General features: G+C 31.7%; 1 protein-coding gene and 1 non-coding gene across 3 annotated transcripts; both read left to right on the forward strand.

Moving 5' to 3' along the window:
- Window positions 1-1,298: 1,298 nt before the first annotated feature.
- Window positions 1,299-12,458, forward strand: LOC100252340 (sterol 14-demethylase). 2 transcript variants are annotated; one of them, XM_002274092.5, is made up of 3 exons: window positions 1,299-1,405; window positions 3,727-4,223; window positions 11,223-12,458. In XM_002274092.5, exons 2-3 carry the CDS (start codon window positions 3,762-3,764, stop codon window positions 12,219-12,221), a joined length of 1,461 nt encoding a protein of 486 aa, XP_002274128.1. In that variant the 5' UTR covers window positions 1,299-1,405; window positions 3,727-3,761; the 3' UTR covers window positions 12,222-12,458. The 2 variants fall into 2 exon arrangements, with proteins under 2 accessions (XP_002274128.1, XP_059597618.1); XM_059741635.1 differs by having other exon boundaries at window positions 1,397-1,948.
- MIR3629A (microRNA MIR3629a) lies at window positions 1,633-1,814 on the forward strand. The gene has a single exon (NR_127875.1). It is a non-coding gene; the product is annotated as a microRNA MIR3629a (primary transcript).
- Window positions 12,459-19,457: the final 6,999 nt, after the last annotated feature.

A 19,457-nucleotide genomic window follows, 5' to 3' on the forward strand; every position in this document is an offset into this window, starting at 1 on the left:
TTTTTAAAATGAAATTTGGCCTATGCATTTCTAATATCGTTGAGTTCTATGACTTTTAGTACTAATTAAATCATGTTTTGAGTATCAAATTATTTTTAAAAATTAATAAATTTTATATTAAATATAGTTTGATTTAAAATTTATTTGTCAAATGAAAAATTTAGAGAAATATATGTAATTCAAAGGAAGATCGTATTTGAAAATTTTCAGTATCAATATTAGGTCTTAGACAAGAAGAAAGATACTATATTTAATTGTATTTGTTTTTTATGGTTTTTTTTTAAATTTATTTATTCTTTCCTTTTATTTTTTTAAAAAAACAAACAATCACTTATTTTCTAAAAATTATTATCTATTTCACTTTATTTTAAAAAAATGAAAATTAAGAACAACAAGCAAACAATGCTATAAATTAATAATTGATGAAGTATATAAAAAATCGTAAATAAAATTTCATAATATTAACTTTTTACAACTTCTATTTTTCTCAATTTGACTATTTCTCAAACCTATTGCATTCTCGAAACTTTTTTTATCACCACGATTTCTTTCCTTTCCTTACAACGTCTTTGGCTTCTATAAATTAACTTTTGATTATATCCCTTGTTTTTGGATTTGTAAGTTATACATGTACAAGTAGTATACAACATAAATATGATAATCCCTCTAAATTAATAAATATTTATTTATCGATAAATCAGTAACCTCCTTAAGATAATAATTTCTTTTGGTTATGTTTGGTTCCGGAAAGTACTAAAAAAAGAAATTTTTTTTTTAAGAAAAATGAATTTTTTCATGTTTGATTGTGCTATAGATTTTTTAAAAATAAATATAATTAAAATTAATTTGAAACTTATACATTTTTAAATTATTTAATCTTTATATTGACAAGTTAAAATAAATAAAATGAGTTTGAATAAACAAATAAAAATAATTTATTAACTTTAATTCTATTTTTTATTTCCCTTCATTTTTTTCTTCTTCTACTTTTCTTTCCCTCTCATGAGATATGTTGAAATAACACAGGATTGTTTAACAATTTTCAAATATTTTTTAAAATATTAAAATGTAATATATTTTTATTTTAAATAAATATCGAATATTTAAACAAAAAATAAAACATCCCATTAGATTTAAGATATCTTTTCAGTAGATAAAATATTTAAGATTATCATTTATACCTATACATAAGTTATGTTATATGCTGCAGCCAAACAAACGCAGCCTAAGGTTTCTGTAATGGGCTTTCTGTTGGTTGAAAGTTGTGGTAAACCCGGCCCAACCCACCAAGAGAAAAATTAAGATAACTAGCCAAACACGCCCCAAGAAAAGAATATGAATTGTGGATGGTGTCCAGTCTGTGCCCTGTGCCACTTCTTTCTCCATTTCTTCTGCTGCCTTTTTGGTTAGATCTCTGCCCTTGCATCCACTACTGTTGCTCCTTTCCTATCTCTTTTACTCTGTTTGGATTCCTAGAAAAATGCAAACGAAAATAAAACAAGCTTTTAGTCTTTTAGTCTTTTTTTTTCTTTGTATCTGATAATCGTGAGAGAGCTTAATTCGACTCAAATGAATGGTTTTGTTGTTTTAAAAATCAGTTGAGTGGGTCGGGTATTTTTATTTCTTTTTGTTTTTTTTTTTCCCGCATTTTCTCAGCAGCCAAGCAGAGTGTGGGGTTTAAGAGATTATCGACTTGGATTGTGCTGCTAGTTGCTGCACATTTTCTGGGTTTCAAGTGGTTCCAACTGGGTTTGGATTTGTATCTCTCCGTTTATCACTTAGTTTGGCTGCTGAGAAAATGTAGGAAAAAGAAAGGAGAATTCCAACAGTGAAAAAGACAATTCACTCAACTATGTAGAGTGGCTGTATTTGGCTCAGTTCAGTTCAGTTTTTGTTATTTTGGAGTTCTTCATTTTCTCTCCAACCATGCTGGGAAGAGGCTACTGATGTATAGAATTTCTTTTAATTTTCTTAGATTCGTTATTTAATCTTCACTTTGGATCTTAGCACCAAAAAATGCTTGTCTGTACTGATCATATTTTATGGATTTTTGCCTTATAATATAATGCTTTGTTAGAAAAATTGTATGATTTCATCTTTATTGCTTTCCATATACTCTTTGATTTTAATAAATTGTAAGGCTGCTTCTTGGTGAATTGGTTCGGGTTAGAGACCTAGACAGTCAACCCAAGCGCTATCCACCCTCTAAAAAGGCCTAAAGCCTGAACCAACTCAACCTATAACCTGAGGTATCTAGCTCAAGCTCAATATCTAAGCTTGAGTTAGGCTCGGGTTAAATAGAGTTCTGATTCGTTTTGGCAACTTTGTGTATAGTCATACTAATGAGAGAATAGAGGGTAATTCCAATGGCAGGGCAGGGAATCAGTTGTACAATGTGCCTATTTCCTCTTCTCTAAGTTCTCCCCCAAAATAGAATATGGTATGCCCTATGTGAGGGATCATCTTTATGTTGTTGATAGGATTAGTGTAAACAAACCTTACTTCTATGTATTAGTAAGTTATCATATAAAACAATATTAATAAAAGGCTTGGGCTATATTTGGTTCCCAAAAATTTTAGGGAAAATGCAAGGGAAAGAAAATAGAGAGGAAAAGTAGAAGGAAAGAAAAAGTGAAGGAAAATAAAAAATAGATTTAAAGTGAATAAAGTTTTTTTTTTTTGTATGTTACTTCGAACTCATTTCACTTATTTTAACACTTCTATATAAAGATCAAATAATTTGAAAATGTATAATTTTTTAACTAATTTGGATTATATTTTATTTTCTTTCATGTTTTCCATAGTAAAATCAAACCTAAGAATATCATTTTCCTTTAAATTTTTTTTCCTTAGTACTTTCCTAAAACCAAATATGGCATTTAAGTTTCAGTTGGGCTCTAGATGCATAGGTCATCCTGCCAGGCCCAACTAGACTGATGTTTGATAGATGCCCTAGAGCACAAGAATTATGGAAAACTATGCTCCTATCCAAAGGTTGGCTTGGTGGAGTTGAAATTGACCGTATTGTAGCTCTACCTCTTTACTAGAAATTTTGTAAGATAGTCATACTCTTGAACATACAATTTGATACAAGTCAAAACTTAAGAAGTCCTCATTGCCTTTGTTTGTTTGGAGACACCATTGGATGAGCAGCTTGTATAATTGATATAAACATGTTAAAGATGCAGTGAAGAACAAGATAAAGATATGTCTTAGAAACTAGGAATTATCCTAGGGTGGTTATACGTTTTTTATTTTTAAAAGAAAAATTATGTTATAACAAATCATAAAGTTGCAATTTCATGAAATCAATGAGTTATTTCTTCAAAAATTGATAATCTGGTATTGATGCAAAAAGGATTAGAAATGAATGAAAATGACTGTAGTATTTTGATTGGTAATTGGCCTCTTGGTTGTTACAAGTTGCTTTTATTTTATTTAAGATATTCTTTTTATAAGAAAATGAAAGTCTATAAGTATTTATATGAGTTGTATTAACAAAGTGAACCAAAATGAAGAAGAAATGAAAATAACCAAGATAGGATGTTGATTGATAAACTTGTAGCCATTACATTTCAATCTTATTTTTTAATTGTGGATAATTCATGGATTAGTTTTATTGCCTGGAATATGGTTGTGGAATACAATTGTTCGGTGCCGGAGCATTTTCTTTTGTAGTAGTGATGATTAATGTTCTGATTATCTTCTTTTGGGTTGATTTTTCAGTTTAGTGGCTCTAAATCTATAAAAGCATTCTATCAATGGATGTGGATAACAAGTTCTTCAATGCAGCCTTCCTCCTTGTGGCAACTTTGGTGGTTGCCAAGCTTATATCTGCACTTATAATTCCTAGATCTAAAAAACGGCTTCCTCCGACTATAAAGGCATTTCCATTAATTGGTGGGCTCATACGGTTCTTGAAAGGCCCAGTTGTCATGCTTAGGGAAGAGTATCCAAAGCTTGGGAGTGTATTTACCTTGAAGCTATTGAACAAGAACATTTCTTTCTTCATTGGACCTGACGTCTCAGCACATTTCTTCAAGGCTCCAGAGTCTGATCTTAGCCAGCAAGAAGTATACCGGTTCAATGTGCCCATTTTTGGCCCTGGTGTTGTTTTTGATGTTGACTACTCTGTGCGGCAAGAGCAGTTCCGGTTTTTTACAGAAGCTTTGAGAGTTACTAAATTGAAAGGGTATGTGGATCAGATGGTTATGGAGGCCGAGGTAAGCGTCTTTTGGTTGAATATGTCCATATCTTGATTTAGGATCACCTTTTGCTCGGAGAGTACGCTGTGTATTTTTGCTTGCCCCATTAGGAGTTCATTTATATATTGAAGGCTCCTTTTTGTTAGAAAGAGTGAAAGAAGTAACTTTTTTCGCAATGTGACATTTTCTAGTTTCTTTTTTCCTTGGAAAATGACATTTTTCACAAAATCATCTCTAGTCCCATCTCAAATGATTTTATTTTATTTTTATTTTAAAATCATAAACAAACCATTCATTACATATGATTTTTAAGTCCAAGTAAAGGATAAGATATCCTTCGAAAAATTCCCATCTCAAATTTTTAGCAATGGTTCTTTTGAACTTAATTTTTGATCGGAAACAATCAATTCCATCCATTGAACTGATCATAAAATTATGCTAACTTTGTTTTGGAATGAAAGAAAAAGTGATCTGCCCCTTCATTCAAGATGGATAGAGATGAAAGATGGGTGATATACAGCATTGCTGTTTTCCTGTATACCAAAGACATGCTACAATTTTTTTTGCAGGAAATGCATTATAACTTTCATGCTAACCAAACAAAGCCAAAAGGAAGAAAAGTGGATCTTGTTTTGAATGTCATATGTTTTAAGGTGATATAATTTTTCTAGTTAATCTATTAGCCCTTGAGGCCGGGCTAAACTGGCAAGGGGCTGATGTGGCTATGTAGGAGCTTGCTCAAGTCCAAGCAGGGACCCAAAAAACAGTTACCTATCAAAAAATAATTTTCTAGGTAACCTATGGTTTAATTGAAATAAAAGGATAATTCAGTTTGATTTAGAGTTGTTTGAGACTGTAGAGTTTTCCAATTGAAGCAGAAGAACAATTTCTCTTCAAATACGTCACCATAAGAAGTGAGAGTGAGTTTCTAGTCAGACTATAGGTGAAATAATCTTGATTTGATTGAGAAACACCTATCCACTATCAATTCATTTTTGTTCCTTTGAAATCCATTTTTGGACCATAAGAATTGTCTACTCCTTTTCTGCTTTTCGAGTTCCCTTACATAACTTTTCTGGTTGTTCATTTTTTAATTTCTTTTAAATTTTTGTATTCCTGGTGTATTTAAAGTATACCATTGGGCGGTTGATAAATGTCTGCAAGCTTAATGATACTTATATCAGTATACTTGTTTTATGGCTTCAGTGTTATGCCTTCATTTTTTATTTGGTATATTGTATCTTATGAGTCTCAGATTGTTATACCTTTTCAAGTTTCCTGTCTATTGATCTTGTGCATTATGATGCTTGATTTCCTCAACTAAATATTTTATGAGGTTTCTCGTTACATTCTATCATACAAAGTTATTAAACATTGTTAGAGTTTATTGTTACAATGTTTGAAGTTTACTAATGTTGTGTTATATTATGGAGTATTATTTTAATCCTCTCCGTTTTAGACTCAAAATTATATAAGTAGGTGGAAAGGCATAAAAAAGTCAACAAGACCAAAATTTATTTCTTCTCTTTTCCCTTCACCTAGAATCACAATTTTATAGTTTCAACGTCTTGACAAGAACAAGCAACCTTAATCCCGAGGAAATATTTACTTAAAATCTTTTTTCTGAGATTAGTTGCTTAGGGCCTATTTGGTTGGTGTTTTCAAAAATTGTTTTCTGTTCTTGAGAACACAAAACACTAAAAACCCATTTGGCAAAGGAGTGTAAAATTGTTTTCGGTTTTCTTCATGTTTTCAAATGCCCTTTTTAAGAGAACAACTTAAAGATGTTTTTGTTGTTTTTTATCAGAAAACAAAAAAATGGGATGCTCTCTGTGTTTTCACCCTAGTGTTCTCTATGTTCTCCTCTCTTGCTTTGCAGTGTTCTCATGGCTGGTTTTTATCTCCACGAGTTCTTCATTCTTTAGTTGAAACTGATATGCTACCTTGTTGCATTTTTCTGGTGTGGGGCAATTGTTATCCACTGGAGCTTGAGTGAGCTTTTCCTCTTTTTATTTATTTTTTATTTTTTTCATTTTGCTCTCTTTCTCTCCTCTCCCACTGCAACACCGTTTTGCATCTGCTAGAATTTTTTTTTTTTTTCTTTTGTGGGATTTTTAAGTCCAAGTAAAGGATGAGAAATCCTTCCAAAAATATCCATCTCAAATTTTTAGCAATTGTTCTTTTGAACTTAATTTTTTATTGGAAACAATCAATTCCATCCATTGAACTGATCAGATTATTCTAACTTTGTTTTGGAATGAAAGAAAAAGTGATCTGCCCCTTCATTTAAGATGGATAGAGATGAAAGACTTGTGATATACAGCATTGCTCTTTTCCCATATAGGCCCCAAAGACATGCTACAATTTTTCTTGCAGGAAATGCATTATAACTTTCATGCTAACCAAACAAAGCCAAAAGGAAGAAAAGATGATCTTGTTTCTTGAATGTCATACGTTTTAAGGTGATATAATTTTTCTAGTTAATCTCTTAGCCATTGAGGCCGGGCTAAACTGGCAAGGGGTTGGGGTGGCCATGTAGGAGCTTGCTCAAGTCCAAGCAGGGACCCAAAAAAAAGTTACCTATCAAAAAATAATTTTCTAGGTAACCTATGGTTTAATTGAAATAAAAGGATAATATCAGTTTGATTTAGAGTTATTTGAGACTGCAACCCATAAAAAAATAAAAATAAAAAATAAAAAAAAGAAGAAGAAGAAGAGAGAGTTGTTTGAGACTGTAGAATTTTCCAATTGAAGCAGAAGAACAATTTCTCTTCAAATACGTCACCATAAGAAGTGAGAGTGAGTTTCTAGTCAGACTATAGGTGAAATAATCTTGATTTGATTGAGAAACACCTATCCACTATCAATTCATTTTTGTTCCATTGAAATCCATTTTTTTACCATAAGAATTGTCTACTCCTTTGCTGCTTTTAGAGTTTCCTTATGCACCTCTTCTGGTTGTTCATTGTTTATTTTCTTTTAATTTTTTTTATCCCTAGCTTATTTAAAGCATACCATTGGGCAGTTGATGAATGTCTGCAAGCTTAATGATACTTATATCAGTATACTTGTGTTATGACTTCTGTGTTATGCCTTCATTTTTTATTTGGTATATTGTATCTTATGAGTCTGACATTGTTATACCTTTTCAAGTTTCCTGTCTATTGATCTTAGGCATTTTGATGCTTGATTTCCTCAACTAAAGATTTTATGAGGTTTCTCATTACATTCTATCATCCAAAGTTATTAAACATTGTTAGAGTTTATTGTTACAATGTTTGAGGTTTATTAATGTTATGTTATATTATGGGGTATTAGTTTAATCTTCTCCTTTTTAGACTCAAAATTATATAAGTAGGTGGAAAGGTATAAAAATGTCAACAAGACAAAAAAAAAAAACAAAACCTCCTCCATCTTTTCTTTCTTCTCTTTTCCCTTCTCCAAAACCTAGAATCCCAATTTTATAGTTTCAACGTCTTGGCAAGAAGAAGCAACCTTAATCCCAAGGAAATATTTACTTAAAATCTTTTTCCTGAGTTCAGTTGCTTATGGCCTGCTCAGTTGGTGTTTTCAAAAATTGTTTTTTTGTTCTTGAGAACACAAAACACTAAAAACCTGTTTGGCGAAGGAGAGTAAAGCTGTTTTCTGTGTTCTTTGTGTTTTCAAATGTCCTTTTTTTAGAGAACAAGTTAAAGATGTCTTTGTTGTTTTTTACACTATTCAGAGAACAAAAAAATGGGATGCTCTCTGTGTTTTTGCCCTAATGTTCTCTATGTTCTCTTCTCTCTTACTTTGCAGTATTCTCATGGTTGGTTTTCACCTCCACGAATTCTTCATTCTTTAGTTGAAACTGATGTGCTGCCTTGTTGCATTTTTCTGGTGTGGGGCAATTGTTATTTATTGGAGCTTGAGTGAACTTTTCCCCTTTGTTTGCATTTTGCTCTCTTTCTCTCCTCTCCCACTCCAACACCATTTTTGCATCCGTTGGAATTTTTTGTTTTTCCTTTTTGTGGAATCGAATGGGGAAGAATTAAAGCACACAAAGAAAACCAAGGATTATCCTTGTTAGGATCTGAGAAAATGTAGGAATTAAAACAAATCAAGAAAATCTGAAACTCCTCATCATTTCTTGTTCCACACAACTGATAACGAAAACCTCAAAATTCTCCCTCCCTCCATTTTCTCAGCAACCAAACAAGACCATACCTAGGAAAAAAATATTGAAAAAAAGAACAGGAACAAAAATATATAAGAATAATAACAAAAAAAAAAAAAAAAAAAAACAGAGTAAATCAAACAACTGATTTTTTTTGTGAGAATTCAGAAATTTTGGAAACTCCAACCTGTCGATTCCTTTATTTTTTTTGTGTTTTTCTCTTTACAGTTGAATGCTAATTTGCAAGCTTTATTGGCTCCTTGTTTCTTTAGATTTTAAGAGGTTGTAGTTGTGTGAGTATGTGGAGTGCAGGGAGAAAAAGTAGAGAGAGAAGGTCTTTAGCCGGTTTCCTAGCTAAAGCATGAGTGGCTGGGTATGGGCATGGGCATGATGGTGTTGATGGCATATCATCATCCTCATCCTCATCATCTCATGATGGTGAAAACAAATGTTTTAAAACTATCAAACAAATGAATTTTCGTATGGCCTTGCTTGCATTTAAGATTTGGGTTGTCTTGTTGGAAGGTGTGTTTCTGGCATATGGTATTACAAGTATTCCTCTTTCATACAATTGAAAAGAAAACAACTTTCAAACAAGTTTTTTGTTTTACTTATTCTAAAAAATTGTTTTTATCAACTCAACCAAACATGTTTTTTTTTTTTTTGTTTTTGAGAACAAAAAATGTTTTTTAGAATTTAGTTCCCAAACACATTTTTATTTCTGAAAACACCAAAACCTGTTTTTCGGAACTACTTTAAAAAACATTTCCCAAACAGCCCTTAGGTTCTCAACTAGTTGATATTTTGTTGGATCTACAGTTAGACCTGATACAAAGCAAAAGATGTTATTTGGTGATGTTGGATGTTATTAACATCTTGTTGGGACACTAATTTCTCTTACTGTTAATCATCCAGATAGTACTTATGTTGTTAGTATCGTCGGTACCTTGTCAACCTCATTTTGAGGTTATTGGTTGTAGTTTATGTTATTTAAAGGGCACACCTAAAAATGGATTGTTGTATAAGCCCTCTTTTTCTGTACTTGTTATGGGTTTTAGTGATGTTGATTGTGGTGCTATCCATTTTGATAGACAATCCACATCTAACTATTTTGGCTGTTGTACCTTTGTTGAAGGTAGTCTTGTTATTTAGTGCAGCAATAAATAAATGGCTGCTGCCTGTTCTAGTGGTAGGGCTGAGTACCGTACTATGGCTTATACTGCTTCTGAAATGTTATGATTTACTCCCTTCTTCGAGGGTTGGGTAATGATTTCCCATGCAGGCAATTACACGACCATCTCTATTGCTAACATTCTTATCTTTCGTGAACATACCAAGCATGTGTAGGTTGATTGTCATTTTATTTGAGATTTGTATATGAGGAAGTGAATCGTTACACCTTATATTTGACCTGATGACCAGCTGGGTGACATTTTTATAAAACCATTGCCTTGTAATACCTTCACAGCCTATGTTCCACATTGAGCGTGTTTAATTTTTATGCTCCAGCCTATGATGACCAGCTGGAAGTGTTAGAGTTTATTATTGGTATTTTAGAGTTTATGATTTCCATATTTTATTAGGGGTACCATTGTTATCTGTTGTTTTTAAGACTCAATACTATGAATAGGTGGAAAGGCATAGGAAAGTCAACAAGACAAAGAACTTAAACCTCTTTTATCTTTTTTTCCTCCTTCGAAACTCTAGAATCATGAGTTTATAGTTTCAACGAACATAATATACTTATACGACAATAATAGTGATTTACACTTTATCCTGCAGCATCAAGACTTTCCTTGCCCTATATTTGAATGTTCATGGAAATGTAGTTTCTTCTGTAACTTTATCTTTAATCCGGTCTCTGCAATTTCAAGTGTTGATTTCTGGATTCTCTTAATAAGAAGAGTGGCAACTAGTAGCTTTGCTGTTTCTTGATGATTACTATCATATCATCCAGCCAATTGAGATGCCTTTTTCTAGAAGTATCATCTGAAAAGTGAAAAGGAAAACAAAAGAAAATAGAAACAACCATCAAAAGGTCAAACAACCCCCACCACTCAGTTTTCACTCATGCTTCCTGTAAAATTTAAGAAGTAACTGATCCATGCTAACTGTCTACACATATAAAAACCATAGCAGTCTACTTAAGCCTCCATCTCAAAGTTTCAATTCCCTCAAATATTCTTCTATTACATTCTTTTCATAAACAGAACAGGTGTTATGAAGCCTCTCTCCACACTTACTTCCATTCCTTGCTTAGAAACTTCATCGGCAAGCCGAGAAGCATGGTTCTTGTTTTTTGGAATTGCCCAACATTCACCTATTGTAAATGCCATTGACCAAAACCTCTTAGCCGCCTGAAATGCAGAGTTAATCGATTAACACTCCCTTCAATAGAGAAGCATTTTTTTGATGGACTGGCTATTTATTGTACATCATGACACACTGGCTCATGGAATGTTGGAAATAGCGGTTATTGTCTAGAATATTTGAATAAGCTTTGTTAAAAAACAAAAACAAAGAAAAAAAAAAAAGGAATAAAAAGGAACCAAAATAAAAGGATCCTATGTATTCACATTTTTCAAGTTTTCTTTTGTTGTGTACGTCTTTCATATGAAACTTGAATTAGAATGGTCTGCGCCATGTTAATATGTTTATGTTTTCCAGAAGATATGAACTCTTTGCTTTTAGATAGTGCACTGGGTGAAATTTGTTTGGTATAGCAAGCTTTTATTATCTAAGTCAAGTTCCCCAGCCCTCACCCCAACCAACTACAAAATTTCTAAATTATTTATTATTCAAATGCAGTTTTGGAACTATCAATGGTCCTGATTTCTTTGTCTTTCTCTGGAACTGTGCAGGATTACTTCTCCAAGTGGGGAGATTGTGGAGAGGTAGACCTAAAATATGAGCTAGAGCATCTAATCATTTTGACAGCCAGTAGATGCCTTTTGGGTCAAGAAATTCGTAATAAGTTGTTTGCTGATGTGTCTGCCCTCTTCCATGATCTTGACAATGGGATGCTTCCTATCAGTGTTATCTTCCCATACCTGCCCATCCCAGCCCACCGCAGGCGTGACCAGGCTCGCAAGAAGCTTGCTGAAATTTTTGCAAATATCATTGCTTCCAGAAAAGAAACTGGTAAGTCAGAAAACGACATGTTGCAATGCTTCATTGCCTCAAAGTACAAAGATGGTCGCCCAACAACTGAATCTGAGGTCACTGGCCTGCTCATTGCTGCACTCTTTGCTGGACAGCATACTAGTTCCATTACCTCCACCTGGACTGGGGCTTACCTCCTTCGTCACAAGGAGTACCTTTCTGCTGTGCAGGATGAGCAGAGGAGCCTGATGAAGAAGTATGGGAGCAAGGTTGATCATGATATCTTGTCTGAGATGGATGTTCTATATAGGTGCATCAAGGAAGCTCTGAGACTCCACCCTCCTCTGATCATGCTGCTACGTAGCTCACACACTGATTTCAGTGTGACAACCAGAGATGGGAAAGAATATGACATTCCCAAGGGTCACATTGTTGCCACATCGCCAGCTTTTGCTAATCGGCTCCCACATATATACAAGGACCCAGACAGATATGATCCAGACAGATTTGCAGTTGGGAGAGAAGAGGACAAGGCTGCAGGGGCATTCTCATATATATCTTTTGGAGGCGGACGACATGGGTGTCTCGGTGAACCCTTTGCATACCTGCAAATAAAGGCCATATGGAGCCATTTACTTAGAAACTTTGAGTTGGAACTGATCTCACCATTTCCAGAGGTCGACTGGAATGCCATGGTTGTCGGCGTAAAAGGAAAGGTTATGGTGAGGTACAAGCGCAGAGAGCTTCCTGTTAACTAACTGGGAAAACTTCCCTATGCGATCTTCTTCGCGGATGGTTGGCAGGTTCAGAACCCATCCGTAAGTGTGGATTTCAATTCTGCTGTCATTCCTTTGCTGTAGTTTGTGTGTAGAGCTCTTTGTCCTATTTTTGTTGGATTGCCAAATTTACTGTTTGTTGCTGACTCAGGCTTTTGTCTCTCTATGACAATTGTCCTTTTTATTGTCAAATTTACTGTTTGATAGTGTTTCTAAAAAGCACTTTTGACCTAAACAATGCTTATAAAGAAAAATTAGGCGTTTCATAAAACTTAGAAAACATATCTAAAAACACTTCAAAGAAAAACATTGTCTAACATATTCTTAGTTCCATTCTAATGCAATAAAAAGTATCAGGTTACCCATATGATGAAAGCCTTCCTACTTAATCTGAATGCAGTCTGTTTCTGCCTGAAGCCAATATGCAAACTGAGCTTCTGGGTCCTCAGTCTTTTATGGGGAAAAAGACAACAAAATTAGGTCATAATGTTTGGCTCACTGGATCAAACAGATGGATCAAAATAAAATTTTCAAATCCTTTCCCAATTCATAAAAGATCAAACATGCTCAAGACAGATTCCTCCAAAGCTAGATGTCACCCCAACATTCAAGCTGGTAGCTGCAGAAACAAGAGTAGTAGCCTCAACCAAAAGGAATTCAATCCAAAACATCAAACCAATTGTTTCACATTATGCCAAGTGATTCAATCTAAAATATCATCTGCAGACATGTCCAGAAGCCATTACTGTTGTGTTCTGTCTAGAAATTGAGAAGAGGAGCCCAAATTTCCAAAACAAGAATAAGGCATAATTTCTTTCAACCCATATTGATTGTGGATTCAACTGAGTTAGCTAAGTACAAAATCCAAATTTGGCCAACTCTCTCACACAAATTTACACTAAATAGTAGAGCCCATGAAGATTATTTCAGCCTCACCCTCTCCTGTATTTGTATTTGTTAACAAGTCTATTAATTTTTAAAAATAATTTAAAACTTAAATAATAACCATTAATACTAGAAATTTATTAATATAATAATTTTTTTTCTAATATATAATAAAATAGTATATTTTCTACTAAAAATATAATTTATGATTTTATTATAACATTACTATTTATATTTTACTAAAAACTATATATTTGTAATATCTTTTTAATTAAAAAATTATTTTCATTTTCAATAAAGACTTCAATTAAATTTAATTAATTACTATTATATAAATTGAATTTAAATGTTTTCACAAAATCAAAATAATTTTTTTTAAAAAAAAAAACAATTTATCTAAACAAGTCTTTTTTCTTTTTCTTTTTAAAATCCTTTATAATAATAACTTACCAAATATCCTTAATTTTATAAAAAATTAAAGATTTTTTTTTTTGATTCTTTAACTTTAAAAAAGTTTCTAAAAAAAGCATAAGAAATCATGATCAAAATAAAAATTAATTAAATTACTTAATTTACTTGTATTAAAAATGAATATTAAAATTATTTTTATCTTATAGAATTTTTTTGTTTCACTACAATAAAAAAATTATTTCATAATTTTAAAAAAATTATTTCATAATTTTAAAAAAATTATTTCATAATTTTAAAAAAATTATTTATCTTTAACTCATATATAATTATGGATTTAATTTTTACTTTTTAATAAGACTTAACTTGAATTTGATTTCATATTATTATAAATTAATTTTATAAAATAAAAGTAATACATTGTTTTTAAAAACAATACAAATTCTTTCATCCAAACAAACTTCTTGCTTTTTGTTTAAAAAAAAAACATCTTGCAAAAACACTCTAGTTTTTTAAAAATTCAAAAAAACTGTTTTTTATTCTCTATTTTGAAAGCAATTTTTAAAAAACACCACCAAATGGCCCTGAGAATTGTTTTTAAGAACCATTCTAAAAAACGGTTTTTAAAAAGGTTCCAAATAAGCCTTGGTTATTATTATTATTATTATTGATAAAATTAGTAGTTGTACGAGTAAAAGTCATCTTCTTCATGCAATTGAATCTAAAAGTTCATATTCTAATATATTTTATGGTTCTTATTGTAATATATTTTATGTTCTGAAAGCTAAATCCAAAAATGTGGAAAATAATTGATAATTACATAACACATAAACCTTACATGTTGCACCAACTAGGTGACCATAGCTAGGAATGGCAATGGGCTCATGGGTGGGTTTTTCGGGTGTATAATGATACGAGTTTGAAATTTAAATAAATAAGTTTGGGACGAGTTTGAGATTTTTTAAAAGAACTCTCGTGGTGGATTTGGCATGCCTCATTCCGGATTGTACATATTAATAAAATATTTTTCAATAAAATAAATTATAAAAAATTATAATATTTTAATAATATATAAAATGTATTTATTTTAATATAATTAATTTTTTTTTAAAATTAAAATAAATAGGACGAAACAAGATAGGTATGAGAAATTTGCATATGCATGTTTAATTTTTTAAATGAAATAAGGATGAAAATTATTTTGAATAAATTAGGATTAGGATGAAGGCGATCCATCCTAAACCCACCCTGCACCCATCCTAAACTCACCTAATTGCTATCCCTAACCATAATACGAGTGTGTGAATCTATGATGGACCAAATTGAGTTTTGGTTTTTGTTTTTTTCATGCAACAATTGAAAAATAGAGGTATATCTCCATATAACAACATAATGCAAAATGTTAATGAAACAATCTCCTTAAAACAAGTAAAAATAATTTTGAAAATTTATGGTTTGTTTGATAATTGTCTTTGAAAACAATTTAAAAAAAATAGTTTTTAGGAACAATTTTTGAAAATTATTCTCTGATTTTTATGGAACAAAAGTATGTTTGAAAACCTAAAATATTTTTAAATATGTTTTAAAAATAATTTTTATATGTAATATTTTATTTTTAATCGTTTTACATGTTTGTATAATTATTTTTTAAAACATTATTTAAAAACAACTAAAATATATTTTTTGAAAACATCATGGGAGGCGATAAATTTACAAATATGAGAATTATTTCATTCATTTTAATTGGTTAATTAAAATTTTTCTTTTGAAAATAATTAAGTTACATTATTAAAAAATATCTTTTTTTTTTTTTTTTTTTTTTTTAGAAGACTGTTTTCTATATATATATATATATATAAATATTACCAAATGTAGAAAAACATTTCCTTCTAATCTCTTTGATTTTTTTTTTAATTATTAAAAAAGATTTTGTCCAAAAAAATGAATCTGAAAAGTAGGAAAAATATATTTTTTTTTAGTCAAACTCTAATTTTCGTGTAAAACATTATTTTATATTTAACAAAACGTCACGGTATCAATTAACTAACGTAGAATCAAAGCTGACAAGGATGCATCCGGACCATTAAATTTTTAACGAAAATTAGTGGGCCACAGCCCATTTCATTTCATTATCATGGGCTGGAATGAGGTGGGAATGGCCCAATAATAAAGAACACCTGACAGTCCTAACTCCTAAGGCCCACTGTTTGGTTGCCCAGAAAGAGTGGGAAAAGGACGTGAATTAAATGGAATCTCTTAGGAGAAAAATTCATCTGGGTTGAGGTGGAAAGTGGATTATTAATTCAAAAATGGTAATTAAATTTTGTGAATTATTGATACAACATTTTGACATCCCAAAGAAGTCCAGATCCTTCTAGACTAATCATAAGAATTTTTAAATTAGCTCAAAATATTTGTTCAAAAAGCCATGTTCAATTAATTCTAAAATAAAGGAGGCCATGTTTACTTATTTCTCCGCCAAAATTTCAAATTTCTTGTATTCCATGATGTTTGTGTTTTTTTTTTGTTTGTCTGAATAGAAAAAATCAATTAAAAGTAACGTATTAATACGAATTAATGTAATCAAAATGAACTTTTTTATTGAGAGGTTCGGTTTGATTATATTGATTGATATTAACGAGTTATTTTTGGTTGTTTGGTTGATTAAAAAAAGTAAAAAAAAAAAAAAAAAGCCGAAGTTGTCGAATGCAACTTGACTAACCTTTTATTTGGTGTTGGATATAATTCTAACCTAAACGGGGGGCTGATAGAAATCAGTTTTTGACCAATTGATCTAGAAGGCTTTGTTTTCCTTTTTGGGGTTTTGGGTGGGGTGGAGAAATGAGGTTATGATGATAGTTGCATGATCCTTGCGTGTGTCCAACTGCTTAATCAGTTTGTTACGTTCTTAGGGCAATGGGACTGGTCAAGACAGCATCTTCACCATTAAATCTACTCCTAGATGTTCGGTATTTTCCTGTACACGTCAATCTCAATCTGTTGAAGTTCAACATCCGGATTGATTATCCTGCTGAAAATCTTCTGTCTGAGCCCTTTGACCCACATGAGGTAAGCCTACTTTTCTTACCGAAAAGTCTTGATTTTTTTTGCAAGGTATTAGAAGATGGAGGTTTTGGTTTGATGAAAAATACGGTTTCTCGATTACCTTCTGAAATGCCCCAAGATCCAGATTGGTTGTTTCACTAGTCAAATTTGTTGCCTCAAGTCATTAATGGAACTATGAATATAAGAACCATTCGTTTTTCATAGCACAAAAGCCTTGACCTTTGTTTCATGAAGAAAATAGAATAACTTTAAGAGGAAAAACTTTTTGTTTCTTCAAAAGAAATATATTCTTTCTTGCTTATTTTAAGGGAGAAAAGAAAATGCATTCTTCATTTTCGTTTTTCGAGAGAGAAGTGAAAACATATTCTTTCTGTTTTTCAAGGAAAGAGAAGAGAGACTTCTCACAAAGAGAGAACAAAAAAAAAAAACTTTTTATTTTCGTTTCCCGAAACTGCTCCCCCATTTTCTCATTTATTTGGGTCGGGTCGGGTCAGGTCACTTAGGCACCCAAACCTAACTCCAACATCTCCCACTTGCACAAGATGGGCTGAACTAGTCCAATCACTCATCCAAGTCCATTCTATTCCACTTTTGAAGGTCATTCATATAGACAAATGGGTTGTGTGACTATGCGAGCACACCTGCAATTTAGGGGCTATAAACTTATCCACCTGTTAAGGATACATAGTAGCTCAACCCTAAAAAATTATGAGTGAACAATAATAATCATGTCTCGTTGTATCCCAGACTTATTTAGTTACATTTTAATGTATACACTTAATCCCTCAAAGTTGTATACCATCCAACATTATAAATGCATTCATAATTATATCAGCTACAAAAGCAATATAATTGGTTGACCATGAACACATCTTTATCAATGTAACTCAAAAAAAGTATTCCTTATGACCTCATGCCTTTTAGATCCAAATTAACTACTTGGCCAATATGTCCTATAAGGACAAATTATTTAATTTCCATCGGAAACATACCAAAGTAGCAACATTAATTTGTCACCTCAAAACATAGTCAAAAGTACAAAGAGTATAATATGGGCTATTATAATTGTAATAAGCCCTAAGGATCTCACATAGTGAGGATGTAAGGATTAATCACTCACTTTCCTTATTAGTCACATTCAAACACATGTAGTATGAAATACATGCTATGGTGGTTTCTTTTCACTTAGAAAGTGTATGTTAAACTACCACCATATGGACCTCAACTAAGGGCTTCACACTAGCAGCTTGTTTGAGTTTTGCATCTATGGTTCTTCTTAAACCTTTTATGTTAAAACTCAAGTCTGGTTCAAATAGGCAAATGTAATTGTGGACGATTAGATTCGGTCAAGATCTCATTTACTATAGACCTCATCATAACACTTGATCAAGGCGACACTCATCATCTTTTGTATACTTTTCACTCATTTATCAACATTAGTATACTGTGTCTCATCCCAACTCATAAACATATTAATTGGGGCGGTTGCTCGTGTGAGAGAGCCAACCTCTGCCTGTTGACATACTTGTATATGTAAGTACCAATTACATATTCAATTATATGAATAACAAATATTCATATCATTTTATCATGTATAAAGTATCTTATATCCAATCAGTAATGATCCATGACATATGATCCACACAGATCATAACCTACGCAATTCCAATGACTTTACATGTACAAAAAACATGTTTTTTAGAATGGATTTTGTGAATGGATCAACAACCATTTCACAGATAGGTAAATATTTAGGATCATTTTCTCTTCATGAAATAATATCTCTTTTAAAATTATTCTTGGTATCTAGATGTTTAATTCTTCCATGATATTTCAGATCATTTACCTAAATGGTCTCAAATTGACTGTCACTTTAGACTGTCATTAGCTCAAAAACATACTTGACTATTCCCAAGCTTTGCAATAATCTTTTCAACCATACAATTTCTTATATTACAACTGAACGAACAGTAAATTTAGTTTCGATGGTTGACAAAGCTATACAAGTTTGTTTCTTGCTTTTCCATAATCTGACACCATTATTAAGCAAGAATTTATCTAGATGTTGATTTGTGCTCATTTAGATCACCTACCCAAATGGCATGTGAGTAACCCACAAGCGCAATTCTTTGCCTTGATAACAAAGGAATAGTCCACAATGCCTATTAGATATCGAATAATTCTCTTTACTGTTTTCCAATACATCATTTTAGGATTTTCTTAGTAACGACTCACCATTCCAACAACATAGTAGATATATATAGTTTTGTACACATTGTAGCATACATTAGACACCCAACAACACTAAAATAGGGAACATTAGTTATTTTTTTCTTTTCTTTTGGAGTATTTGGACCCATTTCTTTACTTAGGTTTTTACCTCTTGCAAATGGAGTGTCAATGGGATTGCAATATTTCATATTGAATCATTCAAGGATATTCTTAATATAGTGCTCTTGTAAAAGAGTCAATTGTTTGTGAGAACGATCACAATGGATCTTTACTCCAAGAATGTAAAATACTTCTCCCATATCTTTCATCTCAAAAGTAGATGACAACCATTTTTAAATGGTTTATACAAACTCCAAATCATTTATAGCTATAAGTATATCATCGATGTAAAAGATAATAATAGATATTTATCTTTATTTCGCCCAATATAAACACAATGGTCCTCATTAATCATTGTGAAAACATACGAAGTTATTGCACAATTAAATCTTAAGTGTCATTGTTTGGATGATTGTTTAAGGCCATAAATCAATCAATTTAACTTGCACACTTTGTGTTATTAGCTTTGGATAATAAAATCCACTAGTTGTTCCATATAGATTTCTTCATTCAACTCTTCATTAAGGA

Source organism: Vitis vinifera, chromosome 13 (genome assembly GCF_030704535.1).
Source record: "Vitis vinifera cultivar Pinot Noir 40024 chromosome 13, ASM3070453v1".
NCBI classification, from domain to species: Eukaryota; Viridiplantae; Streptophyta; class Magnoliopsida; order Vitales; family Vitaceae; genus Vitis; species Vitis vinifera.